General features: G+C 38.4%; 1 protein-coding gene across 1 annotated transcript in view; it reads right to left on the reverse strand.

Moving 5' to 3' along the window:
- The window catches only part of LOC140204681 (vascular cell adhesion protein 1-like), a 35,368-nt gene that overhangs the window by 1,533 nt on the left and 18,423 nt on the right, over positions 1 to 15,412 (reverse strand). Inside the window, exons 9-13 of the mRNA XM_072271372.1 lie at positions 12,214 to 12,543; positions 10,459 to 10,503; positions 8,598 to 8,648; positions 6,231 to 6,275; positions 4,355 to 4,405 (exon numbers count right to left, since the gene is read on the reverse strand). Coding sequence (XP_072127473.1) covers positions 4,355 to 4,405; positions 6,231 to 6,275; positions 8,598 to 8,648; positions 10,459 to 10,503; positions 12,214 to 12,543 — 522 coding nt within the window. The remainder of the gene's footprint in view (positions 1 to 4,354; positions 4,406 to 6,230; positions 6,276 to 8,597; positions 8,649 to 10,458; positions 10,504 to 12,213; positions 12,544 to 15,412) is intronic.

Raw genomic sequence — 15,412 nt, forward strand, 5'->3', positions numbered from 1 at the left:
TCCAGAAGCATCAATAGATGTATGTACATAGCTATGTACCTGTTCAAATGTCTTTTAGATGTTATTATTTTATCTGCTCCAACACTTCCTCTGGCAGCTTATTTGATATACTATGTATCATTCTCTGCCTCAGGTCCCTTGAAAATGTTTCTCCTCTCACACTTAACTTATACTCTCTAATTTTCAATTCCCTTTGGTGGGAAAAAAGATTTGTGAATTCATCCTAACTATGCCCCATATGATATTAAACACCTCTAAGATCACCTCTGAGTCACTGATACTCCAACAATAAAGTGCTAGTCTGCTCACCCTCTCCCTATAACTCACCTCAATTCTCAACACAGTGGCTCACATGCCAGTTTACTCATCTTGCCTTGTCAGCATTTCATGATCTGAACCACACTCATTCCCTCCATCCCATTCACTAGAGAAGAGACATACAGCAATAAAGGAGTTTGGTTGTTAACGCAGATGTCATGAATATGTATCAGATGAAAGTGTGGGATGCATGCTTGGCAAGATTCTTTACAACAGAGTCAGTATTCATTGCCTTGTGGAAGAGAAGGGAAGAGATCTTGTTTTAAAATGGAGGCCTAAAGTGATTACAAGCATGTTCAGGTATGGAAGTTAGCATCAGAATCTACGATAAAAATCCAGTCTAAGTTAGAATATTTGAAAAGTTGACAACATGATGGAGCCTAAAGGGAAAAGTAGTTCGCCAGAAGGTGCTCAAGTGTCTGTTTGGAGATGACTACTTCATTGATATTTACATATATAATCAGGAGAAACAGCTGGTATACAAATGATGTGAGAAATTTAATTTCGTAAAACTTAATCAGATCTATGTTTGGCTGTTTCAGTGTATTCTTGTTATCATCTACAGAACAGAGGAAGTTTATTGGATATGGGCACCCAAGAAATGAGGCAGCAATCAGACAGGTCCATTGAAATGGACTGGCAGCTTGTAGACAACAGTTCAAATTCACCATTCCAAATACTAATGCTTGTCTCATGTGTAATAATCTAAAATTCTACTTTGCCCCAATAATGGATTTCAAGTAAATGAACACTTTACCTTCACTTGTTGCTTCATTGCTGTCATTTTCCTTGACAGCATTGTAAGGGAAAAATAGTAGTTTAATAAAATGCAACATTTGTCAAACCAAATTAGCCCTTAGAAATTTAAAACACTAATTATCTCATCTAACCAGATGTTAAATAACTGTAGCTAGCTATAATTACCTATCCACAGCGATAGGGAAAAAAAAACACACCAGTTCAGCCAATGTGAGACTTGATTCGGAGTAAATGGTAAAATTAATATTTTGTTAAGTTTAAAATAAATGATCATTGTATCTATAACATTATTGGAATGTGTCACATGAACACACTAGTATGGTGTGCTGCTCTCTGTTACAATTGATGGTGAGGTGGTTACTGGGGTGAGGGCCTACAAGCAGCTGAGGCCACACCTGGATGACAGACTTGAGTGGAGCACGAACACACAGGCTGTGTCCAAGAAGGGCCAGAGTCGGTTCTACTTCTTGAGGAGATTGAGGTCCTTTGGAGCGTACAGGTTTCTCCTTCACTTCTTCTACCAGTCTGTTGTCGCCAGTACGATCTTCTCTGTGGTGATGTGCTAGGACGATGTCATCAACACGGGCAATGCCAGTAGGCTCAATAAACTGTTTAGAAAGGCTAGCTCTTTCATAGGTGTCCAACTAAACACACTACAGGCTGTCAAAAAGGACACTACAGAAAAGCCTGGAAATTCTGGACAATGATTCTCACCCTCTGTATGCCACATTGGCTGAACAAAGGAGGACTTTGGGTAATAGACCAAGACAATAGACAATAGACGATAAGTGCAGGAGTAGGCCATTCGGCCCTTTGAGCCAGCACCGCCATTCACCGTGATCATGGCTGATCATCCACAATCAGTATCCAGTTCCTGCCTTATCCCCATAACCTTTGATTCCACTATCTTTAAGAGCTCTATCCATCTCTTTCTTGAAAGCATCCAGAGACTTGGCCTCCACAGCCTTCTGGGGCAGAGCATTCCATACATCCACCAAGACAACCATGCTGCTCCAAAGAACGTGATTATAAAGTCATTCTACCTTTGGCCATTAGGCTCTATAATGAGACAGACGACAGCCGGGTAAGTGATGAACCCCTCCTATTAGACTGTTTGAGGTAACTTTTTCCCTTCTAATATTTATATCTGTGCACTTTTAATGCTGCTCTGACACTGCAATTTCCTTTGGAATCAATAAAGTATCTATATCTATCTACTACAACAGGTTCTCCCTGGAAGGCGTAAATTGAATTCTTTCTTTTGAACTTTCTTTCTTTGTGAACCACCTCATATTTGATACAACTCCCATGGTCTGCTTTTGCTGGTGTAAACATTATGCTTGTAATTGATGAAATCAGACATTCTTCTGCAATCTCACGATGACCTGTTTTTGCGTCTTTCCATCGTTATACCACGTTACTTTGATTTTCGCAGGAACACAGCCATTCAAGATGCTAAATGTTGCAGGCGATTTAGCTTGAAGAGTTCTGGATCACTTTTAATATCAGATATCTCCTCTCAACTTAAACCAATGCTCCCTAGTTTTTCCATACCCTTTGATGGGAAAAAAGATTCATGCATTAGTCCTGACCTTGACCATATGATATTATACACCTCTAGGATCACCTCTCAGTCTCTGATACACCACAAATAAAATCCTAGCCTGCTCAGTCTCTCCTTATAACTCACCCCCTTGACTCCTAGCAACATTCTCAAAAATCTGCTTTGCACTCTTCCTGGCCAATGTTATATTTTCTATAAGAGAGTAAACAAAGCTGTGCACAATACTCCATGTGCAGCATTACCAACATTGTGTACAACTGTAATGCAATGCCCCAGCCCTCTACATTCAATGCTCTGATGAAAGGCCATCATGCCAAATACGCCTTCTTATTTACCTATCTACCTGTTATGTTCTCATAGAGACATTAAAAATATCACATCCACTCTAAACACACTCATCTGGACTATGCTTCTCCTTTCTAGCTATTCTCAACACAGTGGCTCACATGCCAGTTTACTCATCTTGCCTCGTCAGCATTTCATGATCTGAACCACACTCATTCCCTCCATCCCATTCATTAGAGAAGAGACGTACAGTGATAAGGGAGTTTATTTATCAATGCAGAAGTCACAAATACACATCAGATGGAAGTGTGGGATGCATGCTTGGCAAGATTCTTGACAACAGAGTCAGTACTTATTTCCTTGTGGAAGAGAAGGGAAGTGATCTTGTTTTAAATTTGGAGGCCTAAAGTGATTACAAGCATTTTCAGGTCGGGAAGTTGGCACCAGAATCTACCATAAAAATCCAGCCCACGTTAGACTATTTGAAGAGTGGACGACATGACAAAGCCACAAGGGAAAAGTAGCTCACCGTTAGGTGCTCAAGTGTTTGTTTGGAGATGACTACTTCACTGATATTTACTTATACGATCAGGAGAAACAGGAGGTATACAAATTACATGAGAAATTTAGTTTTGTAAAGATTAATCAGATTGTATTTGGCTCTTTCAGTATATTTTTGTCATCATCTAAAGAACAGTAGAAATTTACTGGATATGGACACCCAAGAAATGAAGGCAGCAGACTGACAGAGCATTGAAATGGACTGGCAGCTTGTATACAACAGCTTAAATTCACCATTCCAGATAGCAATGCACATCTCATGTACAATAATATAAGATTCTACTTTGACCCAATAATGTGTTTCAGGTAAACCATGTCCAGTTCAGGAACTTCCCAAAATGATTACTTTACCTTTATCTTTTGCTCTACTGCTGCCATTGGTATGTCGTGGGAGATGGAAGATCTCCGGCTATGTGCCCAGAAACCCGAGTGCTTTGGGCAGAGAGCTCGGAAAAAGTGACGCAATGGACTTTTAACATCATAAAATCAGAAAATTGTTTGTTATGTCTCCCCTCTCGCTGTGAAACAGGGACACCTCTTTTTTCCCTTATTTGGCAGAGAGAGAGAGAGAGAGAGAGAGAGAGCCTGTGGTATATTGAATTAACTGAACGAGTAGAACTTGGGGTACTGCAAGTCTGTATCTTTATCGATGCTTTGCTGCAAGCTTGAGTGTTCAGTGGAGGGGGCTGATGATTGTTTTACTGATGGAGGAGGCTTGTGCTTGAGAGTGGGGAGCTGGGGCGGCTTTGGGGTTCTAACATTTAACTGTCATTCATTCTTTGGGGCACTCCTGTTTTCCTGGATGGTTGAGGAAAAAAAAGAATTTCAGGATGTAGATTGTATACATTTCTCTGACATTAAACATACCTTTTGAAAAGGAGGAACTTCTGGAACCTTCCGTACGGGCAGAGTCAGAGTCTGTAGGTTAAAAAAATGTAGTTTAAGAAAAGCTGACATTAGTCAAATCAAATTAGCTCTTGAAATTTAAAACATTGATCATTTCACCTAACCAGATGTTAAACTGTAACCACCTAGAATTATCTAACCACAGCATTAGGAAAAAAACACACAGTTTCAGTCAATGTGAGGTTTGATATGAAGTAAATGGTTAAATTAAGATCTTGTTAAGTTTAAAATAAATGATCATTGCATCCATAACAACTTTATTGAAATGTGTCACATGAACACATATGGCTGTGCTGAGGACCTACAAGTACCTGGGGGTGCACCTGGATAACAGACTTGAGTGGAGCACCAACACAGAGGCTGTGTTCAAGAAGGGCCAGGGTCCCCTCTACCTCATGAGAAGACTAAGCTCCTTTGGAACATGCAGGCCTCCTTTTCTCCTGTTCTAACAGTCTGCTGTCGCCATACAATCTTCTATGTGGTAGTGTGCTGGGGCAATGGCATCAACATAGGTGATGCCATCAGGCTCAATGAACTGTTCAGAAAGGCTGGCTCTGTCATAGGAGTCTAACTGGACACACGGGAGGCTGTGGTAGAACAATGGACACTATGAAAAATCATGGCAATTCTGGACAATGATTCTCGCCCTCTATATGGCACCTTGGCTGAACAGAGGAGAATTTTTAGTAATAGACTAAGACAACTGTTCTGTTACAAGAGTGCTATATAAATTCATTCTACCTTCGGCCATTAGGATCAATAATGAGTCAGCCAGCGGCGGGTAGGTAATGACCCCCTCCTGTTAGACTGTTTGAGGTAACTTATTTTTTATTTTTTCTATTTCCATTCTAATATTTCTATCTCTGCACTTTTAATGCTACTCTGACACTGTAAATTCCTTTGGGATCAATTAAGTATCTATATCTATCTACTACAAGATCTCCCTTGAAGGTGTAATTTGAATTATTTCTTTTGAACTTTCTTTCTTTCTATGTGAAACATCTCACATTTGATACAACACCCATGATCTTTTTTTGCTGGAGTAAACTTTATGCTTGTAATTGATAAATTCAGACCATCTTCTGCAATCCCAGGATGACATGTTTTTGCACCTTTCCATCTTTACATCATGTTACTTAGATTTTTGCAGGAAAATAGCCCTTCATGGAGATGCTAAATGTTGCAGACTTTTTACCTTGAACTAGTTCGGGATCATTTTTAATATCAGATATCTCCTCTCAACTTAATCCTATGCTCTCTTGTTTTCAATTCCCTTTCAAGGGAAAATGATTTGTGCACTCACAATGGAGGTCTAAAGCAATTACAGCCATGTTCAGGCATGGAAGATGGCACCAGAATCTACCATGAAAATCTAGCCTAGGTTAGAATATTTGAAGAGTGGACCACTGACAGAGCCGAAGGGAAAAGCACATGATCCTTCGACAAATGCTCATATTTCATCGTAAGGTGCCAAAGAGTCTGGAAATGAGTATCCCACTGATTTTTACTCATCTGATCAGGAGAAATAAGAGGTATACAAATGACAGAAAGAGTTCACTTTTGCAAAGCTTAATCCGATCTGTATTTGGTTCTTTGAGTGTACTTTTATTATCCAAAGAAATGTGGAAATTTATTCAATTTGGACACCCAGGAAATGAAGGTGGCAGACTGACAGAGAATTGAAATTAGCTGGCGTCTTGTAGGTAACAGCTCAAATTCACCATTCCAAATACTAATGATTGTCTCATGTGTAATAATGTAAAATTCTACATTGACCTAATGATGGACTTCAAGTAAAACATGTCCAGTTCAGGAACTTCAAAATTGAACACTTTACCTTTCTTTTTTTCTTTACTGCTGCCATCTTTCTTAGAGGTATGGTCTGTAGGTAAAAAAGAAAGTAGTTTAAGAAAACCTCAGTTTCGTCAAATCAAATTGGCTCTTGTAAATTTCAAACATTAATTATTTCATCCAACCATATGTTAAACAACTCCAACCACTTAGAATTATTTATTCATGGCATAGGAAAAAAACGCTCCGTTTCAGGCAATATGAGGTTTAATATGAAGTAATTAGTTAAATTAATATTCTGTTAAGTTTAAAATAAATGATCATGTCATCTAAATCAACTTTATTGAAATGTGCCTCATGAACAGACTGGTGCTCTGCATTGCTCCCTGTTACAATTGATGATGAGGACCTACAAGTACCTGGCGGTGCACCTGGATAACAGACTTGAGTGGAGTGCCAACACAGCGGCTGTGTCCTGGAAGGGCCAGAGTCACCTCTACCTCTTGAGAAGACTAAGGCCCTTTGGAATATGCTGGCATCTCTTTCACCTATTCTAACAGTCTAATGTCACCAGTACAACCTTCCATGCAGTGGTGTGCTGGGACAATGGCATCAACACGGATGATGCCAACAGGCTCAATCAACAATAAAATTTAACATTGAATATCTCCTCTCAATGATTCCTAGTTTTTCCATTCCCTTGTTGGGAAAAAGATTCATACATTCATCCTGACTATGCCCCATATGATATTATACACCTCTTGGATCACCTCTCAGTTTCCAATACACCACAAATGAAGTCCTAACCTGCTCAGCCTCTCCCTATAACTCACCCCCTTGAGTCCTGGCAACATTCTCATGAATCTGCTTTGCAATCTTTCCAGCCAATGTTATATTTTCTATAAGAGAGTAAATAAAGCTGTGCACAATACTCCATGTGCAGCATTACCAACATCTTGTACAAGTGTAATGCAATGCCCTAGCCCTCTACATTCAATGCTCTAATGAAGGGTACCATGCCAAATATGCCTTCTTATTCACATATCAACCTGATATGTTCTCATAGAGACATTAAAAATATCACATCCATTCTAACACACTCATCTGGACTATGCTTCTCCTTTCTAGCTATTCTCAACACAGTGGCTCACATGCCAGTTTACTCATCTTGACTTGTCAGCATTTCATGATCTGAACCACACTCATTCCCTCCATCCCATTCATTAGAGAAGAGCGATACAGTGATAAGGGAGTTTATTTATCAATGCAGAAGTCACAAATACACATCAGATGAAAGCGTAGGATGCATGCTCGGCAAGATTCTTGACAACAGAGTCAGTACGTATTTCCTTGTGGAAGAGAAAGGAAGTGACCTTGTTTTAAATTGGAGGCCTAAAGTGATTACAAGCATTTTCACGTCGGGAAGTTGGCACCAGAATCTATCATAAAAATCCAGCCCACGTTAGACTATTTGAAGAGTGGGCGACATGACAAAGCCACAAGGGAAAAGCAGCTCACTGATAGGTGCTCAAGTGTTTGTTTGGAGATGACAACTTCATTGATATTTACTTAGGCGATCAGGAGAAACAGGAGGTATACAAATGACATGAAAAATTTAATTTTGTAAAGATTAATCAGATTGTATTTGGCTCTTTCAGTGTATTCTTGTCATCATCTAAAGATCAGTGGAAATTTACTGGATATGGACACCCAACAAATGAAGGCAGCAGACTGACAAGAGCTTTGAAATGGACTGGCAGCTTGTATACAACAGCTTAAATTCACCATTTCAAATACCAATGCACTTCTCATGTGCAATAATATAAGATTCTACTTTGACCCAATAATGTGTTTCAGGTAAACCATGTCCAGTTCAGGAACTTCCCAAAATGATTACTCTACCTTCATCTTTTGCTCTACTGCTGCCATTGGTGTGTCGTGGGAGATGGAAGATCTCTGGCTATGTGCCCAGAGACCCGAGCTCTTTGGGCAGAGAGCTCGGAAAAAGTGACGCAGTGGACTTTTAACATCATAAAATCAGAAAATTGTTTGTTATGTCTCCCCTCTCGCTGTGAAACAGGGACACCTCTTTTTTTCCCTTATTTGGCAGAGAGAGAGAGAGAGAGAGAGCCTGTGGTATATCGAATTAACTGAACGAGTAGAACTTGGGGTACTGCAAGTCTGTATCTTTATCAATACTTTGCTGCAAGCTTGAGTGTTCAGTGGAGGGGGCTGATGATTTTTTTGCTGATGGAGGAGGCTTGTGCTTGAGAGTGGGGAGCTGGGGCGGCTTTGGGGTTCTAACATTTAACTGTCATTCATTCTTTGGGGCACTCCTGTTTTCCTGGATGGTTGAGGAAAAAAAAGAATTTCAGGATGTAGATTGTATACATTTCTCTGACATTAAACGTACCTTTTGAAAAGGAGGAACTTCTGGAACCTTCCGTACGGGCAGAGTCAGAGTCTGTAGGTTAAAAAAATGTAGTTTAAGAAAAGCTGACATTAGTCAAATCAAATTAGCTCTTGAAATTTAAAACGTTGATCATTTCACCTAACCAGATGTTAAACTGTAACCACCTAGAATTATCTATCCACAGCATTAGGAAAAAAACACACAGTTTCAGTCAATGTGAGGTTTGATATGAAGTAAATGGTTAAATTAAGATCTTGTTAAGTTTAAAATAAATGATCATTGCATCCATAACAACTTTATTGAAATGTGTCACATGAACACATGTGGCTGTGCTGAGGACCTACAAGTACCTGGGGGTGCACCTGGATAACAGACTTGAGTGGAGCACCAACACAGAGGCTGTGTTCAAGAAGGGCCAGGGTCCCCTCTACCTCATGAGAAGACTAAGCTCCTTTGGAACATGCAGGCCTCCTTTTCTCCTGTTCTAACAGTCTGCTGTCGCCATACAATCTTCTATGTGGTGGTGTGCTGGGGCAATGGCATCAACATAGGTGATGCCATCAGGCTCAATGAACTGTTCAGAAAGGCTGGCTCTGTCATAGGAGTCTAACTGGACACACGGGAGGCTGTGGTAGAACAATGGACACTATGAAAAATCATGGCAATTCTGGACAATGATTCTCGCCCTCTATATGGCACCTTGGCTGAACGGAGGAGAATTTTTAGTAATAGACTAAGACAACTGTTCTGTTACAAGAGTGCTATATAAATTCATTCTACCTTCGGCCATTAGGATCAATAATGAGTCAGCCAGCGGCGGGTAGGTAATGACCCCCTCCTGTTAGACTGTTTGAGGTAACTTATTTTTTATTTTTTCTATTTCCATTCTAATATTTCTATCTCTGCACTTTTAATGCTACTCTGACACTGTAAATTCCTTTGGGATCAATTAAGTATCTATATCTATCTACTACAAGATCTCCCTTGAAGGTGTAATTTGAATTATTTCTTTTGAACTTTCTTTCTTTTTACGTGAAACACCTCACATTTGACACAACTGCTATGATTTTTTGCTGGAGTAAACTTTATGCTTGTAATTGATAAATTCAGACCATCTTCTGCAATCTCAGGATGACCTGTTTTTGCACCTTTCCATCTTTATATCATGTTACTTTGATTTTCGCAGGAAAATGGCCCTTCATGGAGATGCTAAATTTTGCAGGCTTTTTACCTTGAACTGGTTCGGGATCACTTTTAATATCAGATATCTCCTCTCAACTTAAACCTATGCTCTCTTGTTTTCCATTCCCTTTCAAGGGAAAATGATTTGTGCACTCACAAAGGAGGCCTAAAGCAAATACAAGCATATTCAGGCATGGAAGATGGCACCAGAATCTACCATGAAAATCTAGCCTAGGTTAGAATATTTGAAGAGTGGACCACTGACAGAGCCGAAGGGAAAAGCACATGATCCTTCTACAAATGCTCATATTTCACCATAAGGTGCCAAAGAGTCTGGAAATGAGTATCCCACTGATCTTTACTCATTTTTACTCATTTACAAATGACAGAAAATGTTCACTTTGCAAAGCTTAATCCGATCTGTATTTGGTTTTTTGAGTGTACTTTTATCATCCAAAGAAATGTGGAAATTTATTTGATTTGGGCACCCAGGAAATGAAAGTGGCAGACTGACAGAGAATTGAAATGGGCTGGCGGCTTGTAGACAACAGCTCAAATTCACCATTCCAAATACTAATGATTGTCTCATGTGTAATAATGTAAAATTCTACATTGACCTAATGATGGACTTCAAGTAAAACATATCCAGTTCAGGAACTTCCCACAATGAACACTTTACCTTCCTCTTTTTCTTTACTGCTGCCATCTTTCTTAGAGGTATGGTCTGTAGGTAAAAAAGAAAGTGGTTTAAGAAAACCTCATATTCGTCAAATCAAATTGGCTCTTGTAAATTTCAAACATTAATTATATCATCCAACCATATGTTAAACAACTCCAACCACTTAGAATTATTTATTCATGGCATAGTGTAAAGAACTGTGTTGTAATTTATTGGATATGGGCACCCAAGGAATGAAGGCTGCAGACTGACAGAGCGTTGAAATGGAATGGCAGCTTGTATACAACAGCTCAAATTCACTATTCCAAATACTAATGCTTGTCTCATCTGCAATATAAAATTCTACTTTGACCCAATAATGGATTTCAAGTAAAACATGTCCAGTACCATAATTACTTATTTGCATGCTAACTGGCCCCAACATTTTACACAATACTTTCAACTCTTTATGATATTTAAACTCCTCCTGTCAAAGTATTGTTCCAATCATTTCACCAACTGTGCCAGTTAAAAATTACACATTTCACACTGAAGATTTGTCATCAAGTTTGATCACACAGCTGCTAAACATCAGCGATACCCCCTCCCACACTCACGCTCCCCCACCCCTCCATTAAACTGCTGTTCTGCAGCAGAAAGCATCAGCTGAGAGAAATCCTTTCCACAATGATTGGAAGATTTTCTCAGTGACATCGGGTGTATTGGTGCTTCACTGCTTTGTTATTAACTATACATTCCAGCAAAGAACCCTCTAATAATCATTTGCCACTAGCACACAAAGGAATTTTAACTGCGCACAAATTATTGTCACCCTCTACCTAAGTTGGTAAGTTAAGTATATTTTACCATCGTACATAATCACATTCCCTTTTCTGGTTTCTGACTCAATGATGTGTATTATTTTATTTCTTTTAAACAATAAATAACAAAGAAGACTTGGTAGCTTATTATCCTTAGAATAGCTTCAGGTTTACTTCCACTTAAAAATTCAGTGCTGTTGTCACTGGACAACAAAATTGCAGTGCAAAATTTTTGCACACAATGGTCATTACAAATTAGAGGGAACATTGTGCTCTAGTCCTTTTATTTCTGAAAATCTGTGACATTACCAGCCTCTGTTACTCCCCAGCAATGGGCTACACCCAAGCCCTGCACTATTGCACTGGTTAGTTACCTTGTTGATCCAGCACTTTCCAGTGCCAGCCATCAGAGGCACAGTCTGCACACTGTCTCCATAGCTTCCTCTGCACCCGATCCGTTCACTGAGGCGATCACAGTGCTATTCTCACTGAGATGACAGTTCTAGGCACTCACTATATGAAACTGTGGCCAAGATGCTATGCTCTGTGGGATAGCAGCAAATGATATACTGCTGGTCTTATCAGAATACAGAGTGTCAATCTCATTGAAACGTACAAAACTCTTATCTGTTTGGACAGGGATTAATGTGCAGTTGATGTTTCAACTGACTGATATACTGAGAACAAGGTATCAGTGCCTTAGCAGTTTGGATGTGAGAAAAAAAATTCATCATTCAGAGCTGTAAGGAAACTATGAAGCCATCTTCAAAGCAGAAATTTAAAGATATTGGAAAATAAAGTCTGTGGGGCCAGTACAGGGATATAATACTGCAATAAAAAAAGCAAAGCCTGGCATGATCTTATTGATTAGAAAAGCAGCCATGAGAAGCCAAATGGCTTAGCCTACTTCTTATGGTACAATGTGATTGCAGACTTGGTTAGAATGGGTATTCACCTCTTAATTGCAGAAAGTAACTGGATGTGACAGACTTGCTTGAAGTTTCAGAATGAAGGATTTGCATTTTGAACTCTTTCCCATGATCACGAGCAGTTGGGTTAAATGTCCAATGGGATGATCGTGAGTACAAACCACTGGAATCCTTTGTACTTTCTTCAGTGACTATTCCTGCTTGTGATGCATCTTCAATTTTACTATCATCTTTGAACCAGAATATCTGATTTCCTTCTGGATAAAATCCATAAGCCGTGCAGGAAAGTTTTAAAGGCTTTCCTATTTCAGGGCAAGGTGGATCTGCCTTAATTTCTGAGATCTTTGGCAATGAAACTAGATATAAAAAAGGAAGAAAAATACTTTAAACCAAATATGCAACTTAAAGAACATTACAATTTAAACCAAAACTGACAAGCATTTCTTAGTAAGTAGATAAAGACTGAAAACTATTAAAAGCAATGAAAAAAACTATTGTCATGTCTTTCCTGATTTGGATTATTATTTTATTTCTAATTACTGGATCTCACTGCTTTCTTGTGGGTTCTCAGCTGTTGTTGATTGCTCATTAGTCTCTTGTTAAGCAATTAGCTTTCATCATCAGGACAGTCATTTTACATTGTTTATATATTTCATTTGGTAGTTAGAAGCACTGGTTATTTGAATCTGTCTTTTGTTAGAATGCTAACATTTTAATTAAAAAATAGAATTATTCAGGAGAGTTCTTTAAACTATCCTTTATCCTTTAATTGTGTGAAATACTGTCAAACATCCTTGATAAATATAATCATAAGGTGGCTAGTTTTGTTCAAATAGTTTTAGTTTTTACAATCAATAGCAATTTAAAGTTTCACACTTTTTCCTCTTAACTATATCTATGTATTAACTTTTATTTCTTTACCTACAAATCAATGAATTCACCCATTTTAATTTACTTTCATTTTCTAAGGAATTCTCTGTTCAATCAAATCCACCATGTTCACCTTCCTTTGCAGTAATACAATTAGCCTGTAGGATTTGTGAAACTTAGCTTGCTGTTTTAGTAAATGGATGCCAAAAAATTACAAGGTATGTCCTAGTACCAACAGTTATCATTAGACGTCCATCCTTTATGAATTTATGACTTATTACCTCACCCAATTACTGCTATCTTTGGATTACCAATGATAGATTCAAGTTATTTAACCTCTTCAGTATGTAGGATGATTGCATTTCTTACTCTAATGGCTAGAAGATCTATTTTGCTGTATTGGAAAGAGATTAACCCTCCTACTGTATTCCACTGGTTTTCACAAGCTATGGTGTGTTTGAATTTGGAAAAAATTAGAAGTGCAGTTTATGACCCCTGCAATAAATTTGAAAAAACTTGGAGGCCGTTTATTCAGCATTTTCATTTGATGTAAGTTGACCATTTCCAAACTTGTTTTATCTCTCTGTACTGCTGGTTGAGAGGTGCGGAGTTGTCGACACTAAGGTTTTCTTCTTTCCCATTTTTAAGTTGTTAGTACTGCCTAAGTCTTTAGTTTAGTTGACTAATTCTGTTTAGTTTTTTTTGGGATAGGGTTTTTATTTAGTTTTTTTTCTTTTTCATGTTTTTTTCCCAGTTTTTTTTTTGCTTTGTATTATTCATTCCTATTCTACACGATTGGGAGTTTTGTCAATTTACATTATATGGTCTTACAATTATTTATTTTAACTGTAACAATGTATCTCCTACTATTTGTATTATTGCTATGTTATGTTTTCATTCTATGAAATTAATAAAAAGATTGAAAAAGAATTTCAAATTGATTGTAGAAAAAACAAGTTCAGAAACAAAAAAGTAATCTTCTTCTAAAAACGTGTTACTTACTCACTTCACCAGCTACACCAGCTACTCTATTGGCTTTGATAAGATCTCATATGCTACTTGGCATGTGTATTTTGTTGCAGTGTCAGCGCTGGTAAGAACAATCTGCAATTTAGCTGTGAAATGATAGAGTTCATCCTGTCCAATCACTGCATCATTAACTTCAGAATTTTGTTGAATTTCTGAGCCATCTTTGAGCCATTTAACCGTGATATCTCTGGGGTAAAATGCACTTATTTGACAGCTTAAATTCATGGGCACTTCTGCAATTAGTTTTGCTGCTTCACACTTTATAGTGCCCAGTTCTGGAGGAGCCGGAAAAGAAAACAAGGTTTGAAACATGAGCAGATTTTCAAAAGTTGGGGACTAGATATTGCACCTTCCATAAGTAATTACTTATAGCTTTGAAAACTTTGGAAAAAGACAAAAAATATAATTACTTAATTTATTAATTTCAGTACAATCCGACCCTATTGATTTAGCTTGTTATATTCTTAAATTATCTCAAATTTTTTCCCTTGTGACATTATTACTACCTTGTAACAGTAAGAGAAATATGGCATCAAGACAATGCATTCATTAGAGGAGCCTCCAAATGAAATAAGCAATCTGGATCCTTTCTCGTTGGAAGGCTTAGATAATAGTATACCTGTAATTCTTAGGGTTATTTCTTTCTCTTGCTTGTCGTTAGTGGAGTGGTGCAGTATGCTACATAAGCACTGCGAGTTCTGGTCTTGCTGCATACTTGGCACAATAACTAATACACTAGCAATGCTGTAAGTTTTGTCTTCATGCTCCATTTCACTGATGTGATGCTTTGCATTCAAGTTCATTCTGTTGTCATCGTGTACGATTGTCGTGGTGTCCAGCTGCATATTCCATGTGTGGCACTAACAACATCTTGTATGACTGTAATGCAATGCCCCTTCCTCTTACATCCAATGCCCTGCTGAAGGCCAGCATGCCAAATATGTCTTCTTATTCACCTATCCACCCGTCATGTCATGTTCTCAAAGTGACATTAAAAATATCATATCCACTCATTTGGACTAACCTTCTCCTTTCTAGGTATTCTCAATACAGAGGACCACAGGCCAGTTTACCTGTCTTGCCATGTCAGCATTTCAGTATCTGAACCACACTCATTCCCTACCTCCCATTCACTACAGCTGAAACATACAGTGATAAAGGAGTTTGTTTGTTAATGCAGAAGTCACACATGTTTGAAAGACAAATGTGTGGCCAACATGCTGGGAAAGATTCTTGACACCAGAGTCAGGATTCATCACTTCATGGAAGAAAAGGAAAGTGATTTTGTTTTAAAATTGATTCCTGAAGGGTATACATGCATGTTCA

This window comes from Mobula birostris, chromosome 11 (assembly GCF_030028105.1).
Source record: "Mobula birostris isolate sMobBir1 chromosome 11, sMobBir1.hap1, whole genome shotgun sequence".
NCBI classification, from domain to species: Eukaryota; Metazoa; Chordata; class Chondrichthyes; order Myliobatiformes; family Myliobatidae; genus Mobula; species Mobula birostris.